The sequence below is a fragment of the Miscanthus floridulus genome, chromosome 3 (genome assembly GCF_019320115.1).
Source record: "Miscanthus floridulus cultivar M001 chromosome 3, ASM1932011v1, whole genome shotgun sequence".
Taxonomy (NCBI): domain Eukaryota; kingdom Viridiplantae; phylum Streptophyta; class Magnoliopsida; order Poales; family Poaceae; genus Miscanthus; species Miscanthus floridulus.
The window spans coordinates 3,488,679-3,507,612 of NC_089582.1; the positions used below are offsets into that span (position 1 = coordinate 3,488,679).

At 46.1% G+C, this 18,934-nt stretch overlaps 2 protein-coding genes across 3 annotated transcripts; one reads left to right on the top strand and one right to left on the bottom strand.

The window, feature by feature from the left end:
- The first annotated feature begins 580 nt into the window (after positions 1 to 580).
- Positions 581 to 6,895, top strand: LOC136541265 (ubiquitin-conjugating enzyme E2 2). The gene is made up of 5 exons (XM_066533072.1): positions 581 to 844; positions 1,040 to 1,065; positions 5,446 to 5,535; positions 5,666 to 5,754; positions 6,473 to 6,895. Exons 1-5 carry the CDS (start codon positions 720 to 722, stop codon positions 6,599 to 6,601), a joined length of 459 nt encoding a protein of 152 aa, XP_066389169.1. The 5' UTR covers positions 581 to 719; the 3' UTR covers positions 6,602 to 6,895.
- A 926-nt stretch (positions 6,896 to 7,821) lies between these two features.
- Positions 7,822 to 12,485, bottom strand: LOC136541264 (probable inactive leucine-rich repeat receptor-like protein kinase At3g03770). Of its 2 annotated transcripts, XM_066533070.1 has the most exons (8): positions 11,936 to 12,485; positions 11,563 to 11,769; positions 9,377 to 11,410; positions 9,067 to 9,275; positions 8,940 to 8,968; positions 8,738 to 8,849; positions 8,332 to 8,656; positions 7,822 to 8,218 (listed from the first exon to the last, which is right to left on the bottom strand). In XM_066533070.1, the coding sequence occupies exons 3-7, from the start codon at positions 11,199 to 11,201 to the stop codon at positions 8,357 to 8,359; spliced, it is 2,475 nt and encodes an 824-aa protein (XP_066389167.1). In that variant the 5' UTR covers positions 11,202 to 11,410; positions 11,563 to 11,769; positions 11,936 to 12,485; the 3' UTR covers positions 7,822 to 8,218; positions 8,332 to 8,356. The 2 variants fall into 2 exon arrangements, with proteins under 2 accessions (XP_066389167.1, XP_066389168.1); XM_066533071.1 differs by lacking the exons at positions 11,563 to 11,769; positions 11,936 to 12,485 and having other exon boundaries at positions 9,377 to 11,311; positions 11,394 to 11,543.
- Positions 12,486 to 18,934: the final 6,449 nt, after the last annotated feature.

Sequence of the window (18,934 nt, forward strand, 5' to 3'; positions counted from 1 at the left end):
CGGGCCGGCCATGGATCTCCTGTGGGCGTGGCCAGCGAAAGAGTACGGGCGACCGAGCAGCTTTTTTGCTCACGTACGTACGCGCTGCCGCCCCTTTCCACGGATGCCGCCAAGCAGGCCGGCGCCACCACACCCCCACCAGATTCGATACCCACCCGTGGCCCACCACATTAGGTCGCCGCCTACATCAAGTTCTCCTCCCCGCAACACTGACGCATGGGTCCAGTGGCATCATGTCCCACCCACGGTCCCACGCATCAGTTGTAAAAAATCGCAACGAATTTATCAGGAATGTCCCTGACACCTGGGTCCGCGTCCTGCACCTGTCGTGTCAGCGACACGGACGGCAACGGCAGTGCGGCGCTCGAACGTATTCCCGGGTACGTCGGCTGGTGGGGTCATACGCGGGGGCCCCTCGCGTCAGCGGCTCCGAGCTGGGTCGCGCGTGGAAACGGAGCAAGGTCGCGGGGAGGGGAGGGCCCACCGCCAGCGTGGGCGTTGCGGCTTCCACTCTTTCCCACCCGTGAAACTTTTCTCACGCGCACCCACTCCACCCACCACCCCTTCCTTCCTTTCCTTTCTCTGTCTCGAAGCATCTCTGATTTCAGACGCAACCTCGCGGGGTCAAGGAGCCAGCCAGAGGGACGCAGCGTGCGTTCTGCCGGAGATCGAAACCCTAGCCTAGGGTTTGAGGGCGCCGGGCTGCGGCGGCGGCCGAAATGTCGACGCCGGCGAGGAAGCGGCTGATGCGGGACTTCAAGCGCCTGCAGCAGGACCCGCCCGCCGGGATCAGCGGCGCGCCGCACGACAACAACATCATGCTCTGGAACGCCGTCATATTCGGGTAGCTCATCATTCGTCCCGCAGAGTTTCCTTTCCTTTCCCCCCTCTCGCCCCCCCGGAGCCCGTTAATCCCGTTCCTGTTCTAGGGTTTGATTGAGGGACTCCGGATCTCGGGGAAGGAGACGGGTTCTCAGCTATTCCTTTTCGTTTTACTCGTGTTTGTTGTACTGATGAGAGGCTTCGTTTGGTTTTGCAGGCCGGATGATACGCCGTGGGACGGAGGTGAGATTCCCGGCTCTGACCCCCCTCTCTGATCTGTTGCTCGTTTGGTGGTGCTTGTTGTGTGGTTGCTACTTGCTTGATTCGGAATCATGCAGGTGGAACCGTAGAAATCATGGGGTATAATATATTTGGTTGTCACAGGAACTGAGATTCATTTGGCACCCCCTGACTGTTTTAGCTTGTTTCCGCCAGTTAATCTTTCATGTCCGTCTTGGAGGAACATTCGGTTATGTGATTCTTTAGCTATCTGTTGAAAGTTGTCTTATGTCTGCAGAACGTCGGTTAACTGTAGGTTTGAGCTGAAATTCTGTAATGGCTTTGGTCTCAGTTAAATCAGAAATCGAAAATTTTTGCTGGCGTACCGTTTTAGTTACTATTAAATCAGGTAGGATGCAGCTGTAAATCCGTTGCCGTTTTGGTTACTATTAACTGGAATTGACAAAAAAATTTATTGGTATACTAAAAGCACTGACTATGTAAGCAGTTCCACCTGTGGTGTGCGGAAACTGCCACGTAGATATTAGCTGTTTGCAGTTTAGATTTCCTAATTTTGAAAACTATCTGATTTCTCATTTTGCACAGGAACTGAGAATTCCGTTTAATGCTACTGTTGAAAGTTGTGTCTGGAGCATATGTCCGTACTCCGTTGAACAAGGGTTAACTGTAGGTTCAAGCTGAAATTCCGTAACAGCTTTGGTTTCAGTTAAATCAGAAAACGACAAATTTTGCATGGTGATACCGTTAACACCCACTAGGATAAATCCGTTACAGTTTTGGTTTCTGTTAATTGGAAACGACAACTTTTGTGCAGTATACTAAAAGCTCCCACTAAGTAGGCAATTCCACCTGTGGTGTGCGGAAACTGCCGTGTAGATATTAGCAGTTTGCAGTTTGGGTTTCCTAATTATGAATGCTGATTTCTCGGGTTGCTTGGAAATGTTTGCTTGCTATATATCAGCAAATCTTTCATACTGTTGCCTTGGGTCTGCACCGAGAAGCATTCTGCATAATTGATTCAGTGTTCTGCTGCTTGCAAGACTTTGTTCTTTATATTGTTATAGATATAGAATTAATTAGGAAAGAAATGACTTCAATGGAGGAGCCAGGCGGTGACCAGCAGCGGCCAGGCCCTTGCTACCGCACTGCATATAGATATAGAATTAATTAGGAAGAAATGACTTCAATGGCGGAGCCAGGGGGTGACCAGCAGTGGCCAGGCCCTTGCTACCTGTCTACCACACTGCATATATTTTTTGCTACATTGATTTTGTGACACATAGTCCTTGCCAAAGTGATGGGTTATGACTTGTCGCATTCCTTGTTGCGATGTAGTACTATGTGCTGAACTACTGAAGCCTCCTTCCTGATTCCCTTGCCCCTTTGTTACTTCACTCCTTGATTTCTTGACCCCCTACCAAAGCCGGGCTGAGCAAGCTACAACCTGGAGCCTAGCCAAGGTAGCTTCTATCCCCTGGTTAGGCGATGCTTCCTTTCATCAATTCTGTTAGGGTATTGCTGCACTCAGTAATTTAGTTCCCATAAGCTTACATTGACTAAATTTATTTTGTTAATCTCACAAGGGTAATGATAACTGAACTAAAAAGTAAACTTGAGTGATTCAGATATAGTGAAAACGTGGCAACATGATGTCAGTTGGCTTCCTTTTTACGTATCTATCATATGAAATATCCTTATTGTAGGACTGATAATTTAAGAAGAGATACCTTCTGTCTCGTTTGGAAATGTTACTTTCCATCAAAAAGGGTACATGGCGAAATCATTATTACTGTGAAAATTGCTGTTTTGGGTGTAAATTAACATGGGATATTGTAAGCGCGATAGTTTTGGGGGAAAATAACTTCATTATGATAGCATTCTTTATATTTGTATTTAAGGGGCCCAGTTGGACTTCTGTTTCGGTGTTTATTAATGTGTGCTAGTAGCAATGTTCAACTATGCTTCATATTTTATCTTAAAATGGTACTTTTGACTGGATAATTATTATTTTTGGAATGATGAATTTACTAAGGCATCCTAGATAGGTGCACCTGACCTTCTTGTGGACTGATTTGTTCCTCCTCCTTGAACTCTGTCAGTAGTGTTTGTCATTGTTGCATCATGCATGTAGCTTGCGTACTGTGCATATTTATCAGCACATAGCTCCCTGAGCCACCCTTGTGACCAATACTTTAGTATATTTTCAATCATGTTTTTTTTTGTGATACTCCCTCCGTTCCAAATTATAAGTCACTTTGACTTTTTTGGTCTACATAGCAAATTCGATGTACCAAAAAAGTCAAAACGACTTACAAATTGAGCTAATTATTATTGTTATTTGGAAAACAGCTATCTGCTTCTGCTGAGAGATGCTTATGTTATTTTTCGTTTTCATTTACTTCCCATTTAAGTTCATGGAAACTTGGACTTATATTTGAGCTAGGCATGTGTTACTGATACCACTTCGCCTCTATATCCTTTGTTTCTTGTTTTTCTTCAGAGTCATCTTTAGGAGACCCTTGCTTTGTTGATGTAATGATTTCCAGTATTGTCTCTGCTATGTTAAATGGTGCAGTGCCTGTTGCTAATTTTGGATGGTATGCTTGGCAGCTCTAATGTGTGTGCTAAGGATGTGCAATGATGAGAGAGATGTGAGGTGCTATAGATTGGACAGTATTGCACCTGTTGCCAAAACTAAAAAAATAATATGCACCACCACTCATTCTCTCCATCCACCATCCATGTTAAGAAAAGTTAGGATACTATATATTTTTATTACATCCGGAGCTCACCTTAGTACTGTCTAACAGATTTATATGTTGGAGCTTGTTTAACTAGTAGAACACCTTGTGTCATGGCTAGCCTTGCACCTTGCTAAGACATTATACACTGGAGCTGCCCTTAGCTTCTTGGTGGCATGCACTCTGAACATTCTATTAAGTCATACTTAGACTGCTATGGTATGATGTGTTACCTAGAAATGTTGACTGAATTTATCTAGTGAAACTAAGATGATATATGGGCCTGTAAAGTTTGGCTTTAAACATGGATGTAGATTTTGCTTGCCTAGACTATTAGAGAAAATGCTATGGTCTTGCACTCATGCATGCACACAGTCCAGTCACTGCATTTGGGTCACCATATATAGGTTTTGGGTCTGGACCATAACAACTTAAGTAGCGCAAGCACTCAAGCAGGAATGAAGGATCCTTGAGTTATATCTATCTTCTACTTTTATTTTGTTCAGCGACGTACATTAGTGCACCCACTTTTTTTCAATGGGGGGCATTAGGCTATATTCAGGCTCTGGGTTGCACCTAGTGCCTTGTTATCGATTAGTTTGGCTAGGTTGTTTTTTGGGCTGCCTTCTTAAAGCCGTCTGAATGGAGTTGTAGTTACTGTGCTGCTGGTACAAATGAATAGTGCTAAATGTTCTAGCATTTATGGTTCACACAACAATCTGAAAATGAATCTTTCAGAGATGATCATCACACTCCAGATGGAACTGGTCATTTTCTTTTTAACCCAACATCAATGAAAATAGCAACTGTATTCATTTACCAAGACTTTTCTAGGTTCAAGATGTGTTAGGAATTGTCCGTTTATGAGAATATTGTCTGGTCTCCATTTATTTCTTGAAAACTAGGACTTTTTGGTGGTTTAATCAGTTTCTGCTTCTATACAGGCGAAAACTAGAGTCACTTTACCGGATCAGGTTTGGTACTGATCTTTCTAGATAAAGTGATATTTATTTTCTGGTTGAGTTGCATGGTTAAACCTCCAACGTGGAGTTTGTAGATCTTTACCACCTACTGTAGTCATTTTATGGCTACAAGGAATCAACTATAACCCCCAACTTGTTTATATGTGCAAGTTAGTCTAGCATAATTTAATGCCCGTGCTACAGCAATCTGGCTCTGTTACTTTATATGTAAAGCATATTGTATCTGGGAATTGTCTGTACATTCCTTTGTTGCAGTGACATATGGTTAAGAACCACTCGCAATGAGACATACGTGATTAATCAAATATGAATTTGTTGGATTGTCCTCAGACGTTATGAAAGCTGTCTTTTATACTGGGATACCCTCTTATTGACTTTCAGTTAGGTTTGTGTTTTTTCTTGATTCAGCACTGTGGTTGTGATGTTTCACTTGTTTTACATAGCCTTGAAACATGTGGGAAACGTTTTGAATGTGTGCTGAAAATTCAATGTCTATTTTTTTAGTATGTTAAGATCGCGACTTCTATTGATTTTCATGTGTCAATAAGGTCAATGAGGTTTCCCTTAGCCTTAGCATGCTGGATTTTTAAATGGCTATGTGCTATTATGTTAGCATTGCAAAGTTCATTAACTATTGACTGTATGTAACATCTATATAGGCACGTTCAAGCTTACTTTGCAGTTTACAGAAGATTACCCGAACAAGCCACCAACTGTTCGATTTGTCTCTAGGATGTTCCACCCAAATAGTAATATCTCTCTCCCTCCCTACCTTTTTTTTTGTGACTCTTTCATCCCCCTCTCTGCCTTTGTGCACAGTAACATCAATCTCAATTTTGATTTTGTGGAAAGTGGTGTAACATTTTATTATTCATGCAGTATATGCTGATGGAAGCATATGCTTGGATATCCTACAGAACCAGTGGAGTCCTATATATGATGTTGCTGCAATTTTGACTTCTATTCAGGTACCTTGCACTTCTGAGTGGACTTTTTTGGTGCAAAAATGCATGTGTAGTGGTAATTGCTAACTTGCAGCATCAAGGTTATATAGTATCAGAAACATGTTAAAATCGGTTCTCGTAATGGCTCAGACAGAAAACTGTCTAGCTGCTTGTATTTATATTATAGCTTCCAGTTCAGCAAGTTGTCTTATGATATAGTTGCAAGTTTATCATGCATGATGAACATGATTAGCCCTTTCGTAGCCATTATAATTCACCTATGTACTGAGAGGAGGAAGATATATGGGTCAACATTTGGTATTACATATGAACTAAATTCTTGTTGCGAAAATAACGCAGTAGATAAAGTTTTTCTTGCCCCTGGCTTAATTCACAGAATGTTGGAACTAGTTTAACAGCCCAAATGATTAAGGGATCTTGTGGACCTAGAAGCACAGGACAATGACTACAAATTAATTTGGTTTGCAAATCGTTAGTCCTGGATTTCTATACAGGACCAACGATATGAATGGTAGCAGTGTTTGAAACCTTGATCGAAGGATGTTAACTAGAACCATCTTAATGACTTTTATGCTGTTATCCTTATACAATTCAGTATTCACACACTTCCATCTTTCGATGACTTCTGACTGCAAGTTGTATCAATATTTTTTTTGAGGGGAAGTTGTATCAATAATATGCTGTTGTATTTGAACTAACTTGCACTGAACTTGCTTTGCAGTCCCTGCTGTGTGATCCAAACCCAAACTCCCCTGCAAACTCAGAAGCCGCAAGATTGTTCAGCGAGAACAAGCGGGAGTACAACCGCAAAGTCCGCGAGATTGTGGAGCAGAGCTGGACAGCCGACTAGTGCAGGAGGATGCTCATGGTGCCCGAAAGGGCACAATAAGAAACCATGAAAAAAAAAAACCTCCTTGTGTTTCTGGTTCGCCAGGCTTGTCGAAACATTGAAGAACCCCAGTGATTGGTTTCTAGTCTGTCTGTCGTAGTCGTGGTTTTGCCCCGATCGAGAGCCCCGGTTGCTCATGGTGGTGGCTACCTGTCGTAATGTAGCGGTTGTTGTTGACCTATGCTTCTCATGAATTAAAAGGATCCTGCTTATGTAAAAAAATTATAGGAATGTTTGTTTGATGGACCCCTGAAATCATGTTGCTCTTGCATTGTGGGCTTGACCGACAGCATCTATCGCGTGTACGGATGGAGCACACTCAACTTGGACCAGGTTAGTTGGCCTTGCGGCTCATCTCACTTGTGGTGTTGGCAGCAAGGCAGGCAAGGTCGATCTGGAAATGAGATTCAGATTTTGTCCATCGCTTGAGGAGCTGTCCTGAAATCCTGATCATTCCGCACTGAAATTTGAAGATCGCCTGATCGTGGTGGATAACGGTCTGCGCCCAGGATGAGATCTTGTCCCGATTCTCGAAATGGGGACGTACGTACGTAATGATGACAGCATGGGCTGTCGGTGCTGTTTGGTGCTGTCGGTGCTGTTTGGTGCTGGACCACTGGCGGTTTCACGATTTCAGGATTGCGGTGGCTGTCTGCCGTTGCTGTCTGGAGAACGGCACAGCCGCAGCATTGAATTGTTGGAGAGCAGCGCACAGTGCACTCACTAATCCACAGTACCTTGCCAGTGTGCCTGTTTGGCCTTCCGACTCGTGATGCCATCTTGGCATGCAAAGAGCCAAATGTGCTGCAAGAAGTCACGCTTGGTCCTACTGAGACCTCTAATAAGGTTGACGCAAATACAGCTGTGCAGTTGTGCTTAGGCCTGATTTAGTTCCAAAAAATTTTCACCCTAAACTATCACATCGAATCTTACGGCACATGCATAGAGTATTAAATATAGACGAAAAAAAACTAATTGCATAGTTTGGTTGGAAATCGCGAGGCGAATGTTTTAAGACTAATTAGTCCATGATTAGCCATAAGTGCTACAATAACTAACATGCGCTAATGATGGATTAATTAGGCTTAATAAATTCGTCTCGCAGTTTCCAGGCGAGCTATGTAATTAGTTTTTTTTATTAGTATCTGAAAACCCCTTCCGACATCTCCGAAACATCCGATATGACATTAAAAAATTTTCATTTCGCGAAATAAACACACCCTTACATAGTCAAACGATCAATGGGGAGCAAATAGGAAAACAAGAGAAGGTGGATTTAAAGAAGCAAAGACCGATACAAAAATAAAACAATAAACCAGTGCTAGTAGGCCAACCAAAGGGGCCCTGTACACATCCTGGGGTACTAGTAGTAGTAGTAGCAATATATATGTAAGTTCCAGCTTCAGCTGCAGCTGCTGTACACTTAAGCCTCACGTTATTCTGTCACGTTCGTTCTTCCTTGCAGCAGTACGAGCTGACCAACAAAATCTCATCTCACAGTGGAAGATCTCGCTTCATGCTTCTCGCCCGCCTGATCGCCCAACAACCGCCGCATCTTCTTCTTCAGTTCTTCTCAACCTAAAAACGTCCAAGAACAATGTCAGTTTTCAGAGCCTGTTCAGATTGAATGCGTACAAGTAGCACGGCACGAGCATGGATTCATGGTTCCAGGACAAGGAATTCACAATCACCTAGGCTCGCTCTGCTTCTAGGCGGCTAGGCGTCCGTCCTGGTGATGATGGGGTCCCTGGGGATCTGCGACGGCGACAACGGCGACTCCTCGCTGGTGGTGCTCCGTGAGTCCGCCGAGCGCCAGTCGTCCTGCACCTGCGCCGCGAACTGCAGGTTCCACAGCACGTCCTCCACCGACGGCCGCTGCGCGGGCTCCTTGGCCAGGCAGCGCAGACAGATCTCCATCACCGTCCGCGCCGACTCGTCGGAGCACGCCCGGCTCACCGCCTGGTCCACCAGCACCCGACGCCGCCCCGGGCTCTCCGACGTCAGCGCCGACTGCAGCTGCACATGTATGTACACATCGGTGATTCAGTCAGCTGGCCATGTAACAATGGACCAACGGAAGGAATGTGAGATGATCACCTGCTCTTTCATAATCTCCACCTCGTGTATGGACGTGATGGGCCTCCCGGTTACGACCTCCAGCAGGATCACGCCGAAGTCGTAGATGTCGATCTTGTCGCCGTTGGGCACACTGTAAAAATTGGGTTTTTGATCAGCAGTTGGTTAGTAAGATCCATCATGTTCAGAACAGGCGTTATATGTAGCAGCATCCTTTACGTACCTGTCAGATGGATACTTGCTTCCACCTCCCTACATTGACCCATCCAGGGAAATTAAACGACATTAGTTCAGGCCACAGCGAGTGAGATTCATGCATTGTTCAGAGACAGGAATGTGCTTTTATTTACCTCTGATTTGGCGGTCTCGGCGAGGATGGGGATGTTGTAGCTGCCGATCTTGGCGACGAGGTTCTGGTCCAGGAGGATGTTGGTGATCTTGAGGTTGTTGGCGAAGAGGCCCGGCATGATGCCCCCGTGCAGGAACTGGATGCCCCTGGCCACGCCGATGGCCGCCGAGATCCTCTGCACCCAGGGGAGCTTCCTCCCTTCGGTCCCCTCTGAATGAACGAAACGAACAAGCGTCAGCCAGTCTAGTCAATGAAGACGAGAAGAAGAAGAAGACGATGCGATGGTCAGTGGTGGACTGGTGGGCACTCACGCGAGATCCTGCTCCTGAGGTTGCCGTTGTGCACGTACTCGAACACGAGGTAGAGCTGCGTGACGGTGGCGTCGTCGAGGTTGTACTCGAAGCAGTGGCCCAGCGCGCTCACCAGGTGCCGGTGCCGCAGCCTGGAGATCATCTCCACGTGCCGGTTGAACGCCGCGGCCTGCGACCCCCGCCGCGCCACCCGCAGCGACCGGATCGTCACCGCCGTGCCGTTGCTGAGCGTGCCGCGGTACATCTGCCCGTGCGCGTCCTGCCCCATCAGCCGCGACACCTCGAAGTTGTTGGTGGCCGCCTCCAGCTCCACCAGAGAGAAGCTCCGGTACGCCGGGATGCCCAGCACGCCCTGCAGCTTCACCGTCTGCGAGATGTACCGCGCGTCGGCGAACAGCTGCGACGGGTACGCGCCGCTGATGGACATGGACATGGACGACGCGGCGTGCTCCACTAGCCGCCGCGGGGGACGGGCCTTGGCGCGCCGCACGGCCGCCTTCCGCGCGGCGAGGAATGCGGCCACGCCGCCGAGCAACGCGGCGGCGAGCGCGGCCGCCACGGCGCCGCCCACGACCCCGGCCTTCGCCTTGCCCTTGCCGCCGCCGCGCGACTGGACGGGCACGATGCCCACCGCCAGCGCCTGGTTCTGGCAGAACAGGGCCGGGTGCTGCGTGCCCGCGACGGACGTGGCGGACAGGCAGTTGGACGCCGCCAAGAGCGTCACCTTGCCGGAGGAGGAGGAGGACTCGTCGTCGTTGTTCTTGCCGCCGGCGCCGGCGCCGGCGGCTCGCGTCGTGAGGCACGATGGGAGCGTCCCCGTGAGGAGGTTCGAGGAGACGTCCACGAACCGGAGGTTCTCGCCGCAGGACATGTTGGCGGCGAGCAGGCCGGTGAGGCGGTTCCCGGCGACGCTGAGGTACTCGATGGACGGCAGCGCGAGCAGCGCGGGCGGGAACGGGCCGACGAACCGGTTCCTCGACACGTCGAGCCGCTCGAGGAGGTAGAACGAGGCGACCTCCTCGGCGGGGAGCCCGTTGCCGAAGCGGTTGCCGCTGAGCACGACGCTGGCCACCTTCTGGCCGAGCCGCGGGAACGCCGGGCCCAGCGAGTTGTTGGCGAGGTCCACCACCTGGAGGTTCGTCAGCGCGCTCAGGTCCGGCACCGCGCCGGAGAGGTTGTTGCACGCGAGCGTCAGCGAGCGCAGTGACCCCATGTCCCGGACCGACTCCGGCAGCAAGCCCTGCAGGGAGTTGTTCCGGAGGCTCAGCACGGCCAGCGACGGCAGCTTCCCGAGCCAGGCCGGGAGCTCGCCGGAGAGCATGTTGTCGTCGGCGATGAACGTCTGGAGGCTGCTGAGCCGGGAGAGCCCCTCCGGGAGCTGGCCGTAGAGGTAGTTGCCGCTGACGTTGACGATCTCCAGCGACGCCAGCCGCGACACCTTCCCCGGCAGCGGGCCCCAGAGGCCGAGGCCGGTGAGCGTCAGCACCCGGAGGTCTCGAAGCCTCGTCAGCGTCGTGAAGAAGGCGTCGATGCTGAACGTCTTGGGCAGTGGGCCGCCGCCGGGACCCATGATGTGGAGCTGCGTCACGCTGTCGCCGTAGCACTCGACGAAGGCGGAGGCGGTCTTGTAGTCCCCGCCGTAGCAGAAGTCGGTGCTGTTGCCCCAGGTGCGGAGCACCGGCGGGTAGTTGAGCAGCTGCTGGATCTTCAGCAGCGACCATGTCTGCGACGACTGCAGCTGCGTGGACCCAGGCACCATTGCTAGCAGCAGCAGCAATGGCGGCAGCAAGACGAGCAGAGGATGCCTGCAGCTTCCTCGAGCCATTCTTGGACCTTACTTACGCTTGCTAGCTCTAGCTTGCCACAAAGAATTCCTCTCCTTTTCTTTCTTGGAAATCTTCTGATGATTCGTTGATGATTGCCAGCTTTCTACTGCTGCGCAACTGATGACAGCAGCTTGATGGATGGAGGACAGCAAGCGCAGAAATGATGAGCAAATGATCAGAAACGGCGAAACCTTTTTTCGACCTCCAGCTGGAATCGAAGAGAATGAGACCAGCAATCAATCTCCACCCTTGTTAATCAAAAACACATCTAGATAGAACTTGGAAGAAAAGATTTCTGTCGTCTGAGCTCTGAATGCAGGGAGCCAGCAAAATGAAGGCAGCAACGAACTGGGAACTCACAGTTGTTATTGGAGATAGGCAGATAGCTACTGGCGACCAGAAAAAAAAGAAATGTCGAATCCTGCACAGGGAATGGATCTGAGTGGTAGACCACCAGTTGTTTTCACCCCCTGGCAAGCAAGCACTGGATGCTAATGCCTCTTCCTCCCCCTGCAGGAACCTCACCACACCAGATTTGCTCCCTTTCTTCAGGAACTGGCAACAGGGCTGCACAGCACAACAATTGCATCGTCAAGTTATATTAACCAAGCATCGCCTCTGCAGCAAGATTATTGCTAGCACTGTTACCTACTACTAATTACCGTTTTAACTCAATACTGAATACTAGTAGTAGTAATCCCAAGAAACCAGAAACAGAAGTTCAGGAGCTTACCATACAGCTACAGCTACTGGAGCAGCACAGCACTCACTGTCAGTGCTGATGAAACGCAGAGGCCAGCTTGCAAGGGACTGGGAGAGCATGTGCAGCAGATGAATGCAATGCAACTGATGAACTGAGCTCTCTCTCTCTGAATGGAGCTAGCACTGCAGCATCTACAGTTGATATTATTTTTCCCTTGGGTTTTGTGGGGGCAAGGAAAGGAGGGAGGGAATCGTATGCGCAGTGTGTCGGCTACTACTCTACTGTCGCTGAGCATCACGGGCTGGCTTGACGCATGAGGAAAAAGCGACAAGGATTGAGCTGGAAGACGGAGGTTGGCAAAAGGACAAGGAGATGTGAGCCCGGAGCTACCTTTTCCTCCCCTATCATACAAAAGTTCAGCCAGGAACCAGGCAGGGAAATTGTTGGTTTTTTTCGTAGGTTTAATAATTCTTTTCTTTATATATATGTGCTTTCCCTCTGCTGCAGTCTGAAGATTTGGTAAAGGTAGGGTGTAACAGCATGTTGTTTTCTGGTAGGTTAATGTTTTGACTTTTCAGTGCCACCTTTTTCTATTTATTTAAAAATGGTTGGTTTCAGTGCAATTCATTTTTTCATAAAAGAAATAATTTTCAGTACAATCAGTGGGAATATAAAATAGAGTCGGTGGAATAACGACATCTGACCACCCCGGGATCTTATCCCTGTTCGTTTGAATTTATCAGCCGGTTTATCAGCTAGAATCTACAGTATTTTTCTCTCACAATAATCAGCTTTAACCAGCTTTAATACCAGCTTAACAGGCCCGATTCTTCAATCATTAGAATAGTTTATCTAGTGTTCTGAACATAGAGCAGCTGATTTGATCGACTAGCCCAGCTTTCAATAGGGACACAGAGAAGATTCAGAATGGGCACTGTTTAATTTCCTGCCCACTTAAAAAAGGAGATTTAAAAGAACTACAAATGCCAATTCAAGATGCCTGAAAAATTGAAAAAATTGGGTGGCCCAATAGCTTGAAATTTTACATCAGCTAGCTCTTCATGTCAAAATTGTTCCACACTGGTAGGGCTACTTCGCTGTAGCTTTAGTTCCTTTGATTTGACTGGTTTCATTTTTTTTTCTCCTTAGTTCTGTTCCACCGGTTTGCTTTACACAAAGCACAGAAGACAATGGGGGGCATCACTTTCACTTAGGTGGCAATTGGCAAACATGCACCAACCGACCCTTTTACTTTCATAGGCAAAAGACATCCAAAAGAACACAAATATTAGGTAGATACATACAAACAAATACAATGTAAATGTAGATAACAGATTTGCCCTGTGAAACAAATTTTTTTAAAGAAAATCATGGATCGGAATCCCTATGAAATAAAACTTTGGAATCTGCAGAGCATGTGTGGTGTGTTCTCACATTTGACTTGGATGTTTGTTAGACCTTGGTGCCCACACACTGACACTGTATCCATCAGACAATAAATAATTGCTGGATTTTTCCAACCACCATACGTCCCCCCCTAATTGGACCCTACAGTATTATAGAACCAAAATGTCCCATTGGAAAGAATCCAGCAGAGGCCACAATGCACAATTCATGTGACTATGGGTGAGTGGGACAAAGATGATGGTTCAGTGACGGTGGTAGTGCGTAGCAGTGGATGCTGATGGAGATGCTGACTTACAGTATTTTTCAGCCAACGAATAATATTTTTCTCTCACAACAAATCAGTCAACAGTACTCTCAGCCATGGCTTATCAGCCAAACGAACAGGGCTGCAAAGCTTGCCCAGAGGTTAAAACCTAAAAGCATCATGGTTTGACAGTAGAATAATAATGTCACTCGTGCATGTCATGTAGCACGCAACTTCTGTGAACCGGATTGGATTCCTTGCTGCTTTCTCTTGTAATGCATGCGCGTGTGCAGTGTGCACAGCAGAAGCGGGACGTGGGGTGGTGCATGCTGGGAGCAAATAAAAGCCTTTTACTTTATTTTTTTTAATGAACTGGCAATCTGAGAGCAAATAAATATGAGATAATAACAAGAGTGGAATATGTTTTTGTTTTGTTTCAACAATAGAATGAGATGCATTGATGTTTGGTCTCAGTTATTTTGGGGCTTGTGCTTAGTGGTTCATGGGCTTGTTTGGAACGAAGTTCACAAAAGGATTGTAGAATTTTGGTAGGAATCGGTTCAATTATTTGATTCAGACAAGAAAATAAAATAAAATAAAAATGTCAAATGAGGCCCAGTGGATTGCATGAACCTTCCCTACAAATAAGCATGTTTTTTACATTAAATTGTGGCATGCAATATCTTTACACTAATAGAGAACAGACTTTAGAACGATGTCCCAAATTAGCATTAGCCTCGGCATTTTTTTTTTGCCCCCGGGACTAAAGGACCCTTTAGTCCCGGTTGGTACCCAACGGTCGTCTGCGGGGCAGGGATCTTTAGTCCCGGCTGGTATTACCAACCGGGACTAAAGCTTTTAGTCCCGGTTTGGGTAATGCCCCGGGAATAAAGATTAATCTTTAGTCCCGGTTTGGACCCCTAACCGGGACTAATTATCCCGGCCTATAATTCAGCTCATTTCTTCCTCCTCGAGCCCGAGCCATTCCATTCAAACTCACTGCCTCTGTTCTTCAGCTTGCTGTTGTTCTTGCTCTCTCCCCCTCCATTGGTGTTGCTCTTCGATTTTGAAGGTAACAAACTTAATCCTCTTATGTTTTATCAGTAGCTTATCTCATTTTGCGATGTAGATGAATGTGTAACTTTATATGTTGGACTTTATTATGATTTTATGTCATTTCTAGCTCAAAATCACATGATGATTTGCATATATGTTTGGATAAACAAAAGTTAAATTAGTTCATCAAAATCACGCCTCGCTCGTCCTCGCTGGAGCACGCGCCATCCTCGTCCCCGGTGGCTTACGTGATCTTAGAATTAATTTTTCCATGAAATGAAAAACTTAGAAAATTGTAGAAAATCCGTACTAGTTGAACTTGCAGACCGTGTTCAGCTCGGCAAGCATGTTCTCTGCCGAGCGGTAACGGACGTCAAGGAGGAGCTTTGATTCTACGAGGGAGAGCGGCAACGGTCGTGGAAGACCGTGTTCCCTTTCTCGTAGAATCAGAGCTCTTCCTTGGCCAAGTACGGTGCCGTCCGGTGGAGAAATGCTCGCCGAGATGATCACGTAAGCAAGGTCAACTAGTACGGATGGTTATTTATTGAAACATGTTTTTGAGCTATAATTTGATGGATATTTGATAACTTCAGACCTACAAATGTCATCTACAAATGTTACTATCCTCGGCAACCTAAACGCCCGCGAGCTCGCCGATATCGAGCAGGTCACTTAGAATTATTTTTTTCCATGAAATGAAATACTTAGAAATCATGCCTTTTAATTTTTAGAATTAAATTTTCTATGAAATGAAAAACTTAGAAAATAGTTAGAAAATTGTAGAAAATCCTTACTAGTTGAACTTGCGGACCGTGTTCAGCTCGGCGAGCATGTTCTCTGCCGAGCGGTAACGGACGTCAAGGAGGAGCTTTGATTCTACGAGGGAGAGCGACAACGGTCGTGGAAGACCGTGTTCCATTTCTCGTAGAATCGGAGCTCTTCCTTGGCCAAGTACGGTGCCGTCCGGTGGAGAAATGCTCGCCGAGATGATCACGTAAGCAAGGTCAACTAGTACGGATGGTTATTTATTGAAACATATTTTTGAGCTATAATTTGATGGATATTTGATAACTTCAGACCTACAAATATCATCTACAAATGTTACTATCATCGGCAACCTAAACGCCCGCAAGCTCGCCGATATCGAGCAGGTCACTTAGAATTATTTTTTCCATGAAATGAACTACTTAGAAATCATGCCTTTTATTTTTTAGAATTAAATTTTCCATGAAATGAAAAACTTAGTAAATAGTTAGAAAATTATAGAAAATCCGTACTAGTTGAACTTGCGGACCGTGTTTAGCTCGGCCAACATGTTCTCTGTCGAGCGGTAACGGACGTCAAGGAGGAGCTTTGATTCTACGAGGGAGAGCGGCAACGGTCGTGGATGATCGTGTTCCCTTTCTCGTAGAATCGGAGCTCTTCCTTGGCCAAGTACGGTGCCGTCCGGTGGAGAAATGCTGGCCGAGATGATCACGTAAGCAAGGTCAACTAGTACGGATGGTTATTTATTGAAACATGTGAAATCCGTACTAGTTTTGTTTAAATATATCATTTTAGAAAATATGAAATTTACACTAGTTTGCAAAAATAAGTATAGAAAGTAGATGACAATTGGTACCGGATCCTCGGCCTCTCGTTCGGTTGCGAAACAACTGAGGCCAGAACTCCCTCTCATTATCTGCGACAAGTGTAAGCAGAAGATTGTGATGGAGTACCGAGTCAAGAGACAGGGACCCAACAAGGGTCATGTTTTCTACAAGTGCCCGGATCGCGATGTGAGTTTCTTACGTATTTTATAATTATGGCTAATTGACCTGCTTTTCTTGAATATTTTTGACTAAATATTTTTTGGCTTTAATTTCAGTGGGAGGGCAATGGATGCGATGGTTGGTACTAGGAGGAAGATTATGCTACATGCGTGCAGAATTTGAGTGCGCTTGAGGTAGCGGCTGCTGATGATGAGGCAGTGAGCCAGCAGGAGAAGCTTATTGATATTCAACAGAAGAATGATTTGTCTATTTTAGTTGCGTACGATCACGAAATAATTATGTTACTGAAGTGCATTATAGTTTTAGTTTGTTTAGTGATAGTTGGGATTGCTTACGTTGTAGCCAGGCTTAGTTAATTAATCAACCGTGTGTGTGTCATTTATGTTGTGTAATAAAATACTTAATTATGTTCAAGGTTTTTATAATTTGTCGTATAATACAGATTATGTCATGCCATTGGATGTACAATGCCGATCGCCGCTCCCAAGACTTTATTGAGGGCTTGCACTATTTCTTAGGTGTGGCCGAGGCAAATAAGCGGGATGGTTTTATGTGCTGTCCATGTGCCCTATGTAAGAATTTAAAGGAATATTCAAGCTCAATGAGTCTTCATTCACATTTGCTTAAGTCAGGTTTCATGTCAAACTATATATGTTGGACTAAGCATGGAGAAAGCGGGGTAATAATGGAAGAAGGTGAAGGAGAAGATTTAGACATTGATGACATTATTGCTCAGTATGGTGCCTTTGATGATACTACAATGGGGGGAGATGAAGAAGAGGTAGCGGTAGAAGATGATCTCGGTGATGCTCTTGGTGATGCCATTCGTGATGCACAACAAGAATTGGAAAGTGAAAAAGAGAAAGTTAAGTTTGAGCGCATGCTTGAGGATCATAGGAAGTTGCTATACCCGATGGCCAAAGAGGGGCAAAAAAAGCTAGGTACAACACTGTAATTGCTACAGTGGAAGGCAAAGAATGGTATATCCAACAAGGCATTTGGGAATTTATTGAACCTCATAAAGAAGATGCTTCCGAAGCCAAATGAATTGCCCACCACTATGTACCAAGCAAAAAAGGTTGTCTGCCCATTGGGATTAAAAATCCAGAAGATACATGCATGTTCTAATGACTGCATCCTCTACCATGGTAATGAATACGAGAATTTGGATGAATGCCCGGTATGTAAAGCATCGCGGTATAAGATCAGGTGCGATGATCCTGGTGACGTCGAGGGTGAACAACGTCCTAGAAAGAAAATCCCTGCCAAGGTTATGTGGTATGCTCCTATAATACCACGCTTAAAATGTTTGTTCAGAAATAAAGACCATACAAAGTTGTTGCGGTGGCATAAAGAAGACCGTAAGGTAGACAATATGCTAAGACACCCAGCTGATGGGTCCCAGTGGAGAGCGATAGACAGGGAATTTTTAGAGTTTGCAAATGAGGCTAGAAACTTAAGGTTCGCCTTAAGTACAGATGGTATGAATCCTTTTGGGGAGCAGAGCACTAGTCATAGCACTTGGCCAGTTACTCTATGTATCTACAACCTTCCTCCATGGTTATGCATGAAGCGGAAGTTCATTATGATGTCGATCCTCATTCAAGGTCCGAGGCAACCTGGCAACGACATTGATGTCTATCTGAAGCCATTAGTTGAAGAACTTCTAGTCTACACATGTGGATATAGATGACACGAGTCAGTACTTTACTGATTATGAGGATATCCTGAATATGCTGGTGGTTGAAGATCAATAAATTGTCACGCAAGAAAATACTGGCGAGGTATATTCGATTATCTATCATCTCTTATAGATGCATGCGTACGTATATTTGTTGTTAATCGTTGTGTTTCTACTCATGTAGCCGGTCTCTGGATCTACATCAACCACCGACAAAAGTAGGAAAGTCCGAGGGCCAAAAAAGCCATTAGAGGGCCGTTTCATAATATCAGAATTCGACACCGACACCGGCAAACCATTGGGACTACATGCTCAGACATATGTCAATCAATGTGGGTTCATTGTAGGGGATAGGATCCCAGTTAGTGCTCATGAATGGAAGCAGAAGATATCCGCTCCTAATGTTAGTTTTGTATCTGATCGTGACAAGAACCTAGCTTGGAGAGATATCACTCAGCATTTCACATTACAAGCAGATGATGCTTTGAAGGAGCTAGTGAGGGATTGGACAATGAAGAAGATGGCAACATTGTTCCAGAGTTGGAAGAAGACATTGTATAAAAAGTTTATATTGAAGAATGCTACGCCAAATTTCAATGCTAAGGCGTTTGTCAAGTTGGAGTCCCATTGGGATACCTTCGTAGAATACAAGACATCTCAAGACAGTGAGGAACGTGTGATGAGGAATCGGTAGAATGCCCGACAGAAGCAATACCATCATCGCATGGGATCAGGTAGTTATAGGAGTGCTATTCCCAAGTGGCAGAACCTAGAAGCAGAGATTACTGCCAAAGGAATCATACCTGAAACAATAGAGAAGAACTGGCCTCAACGCGTGAAGAATTGGTTCTACGCTCATGGGGGAAGCC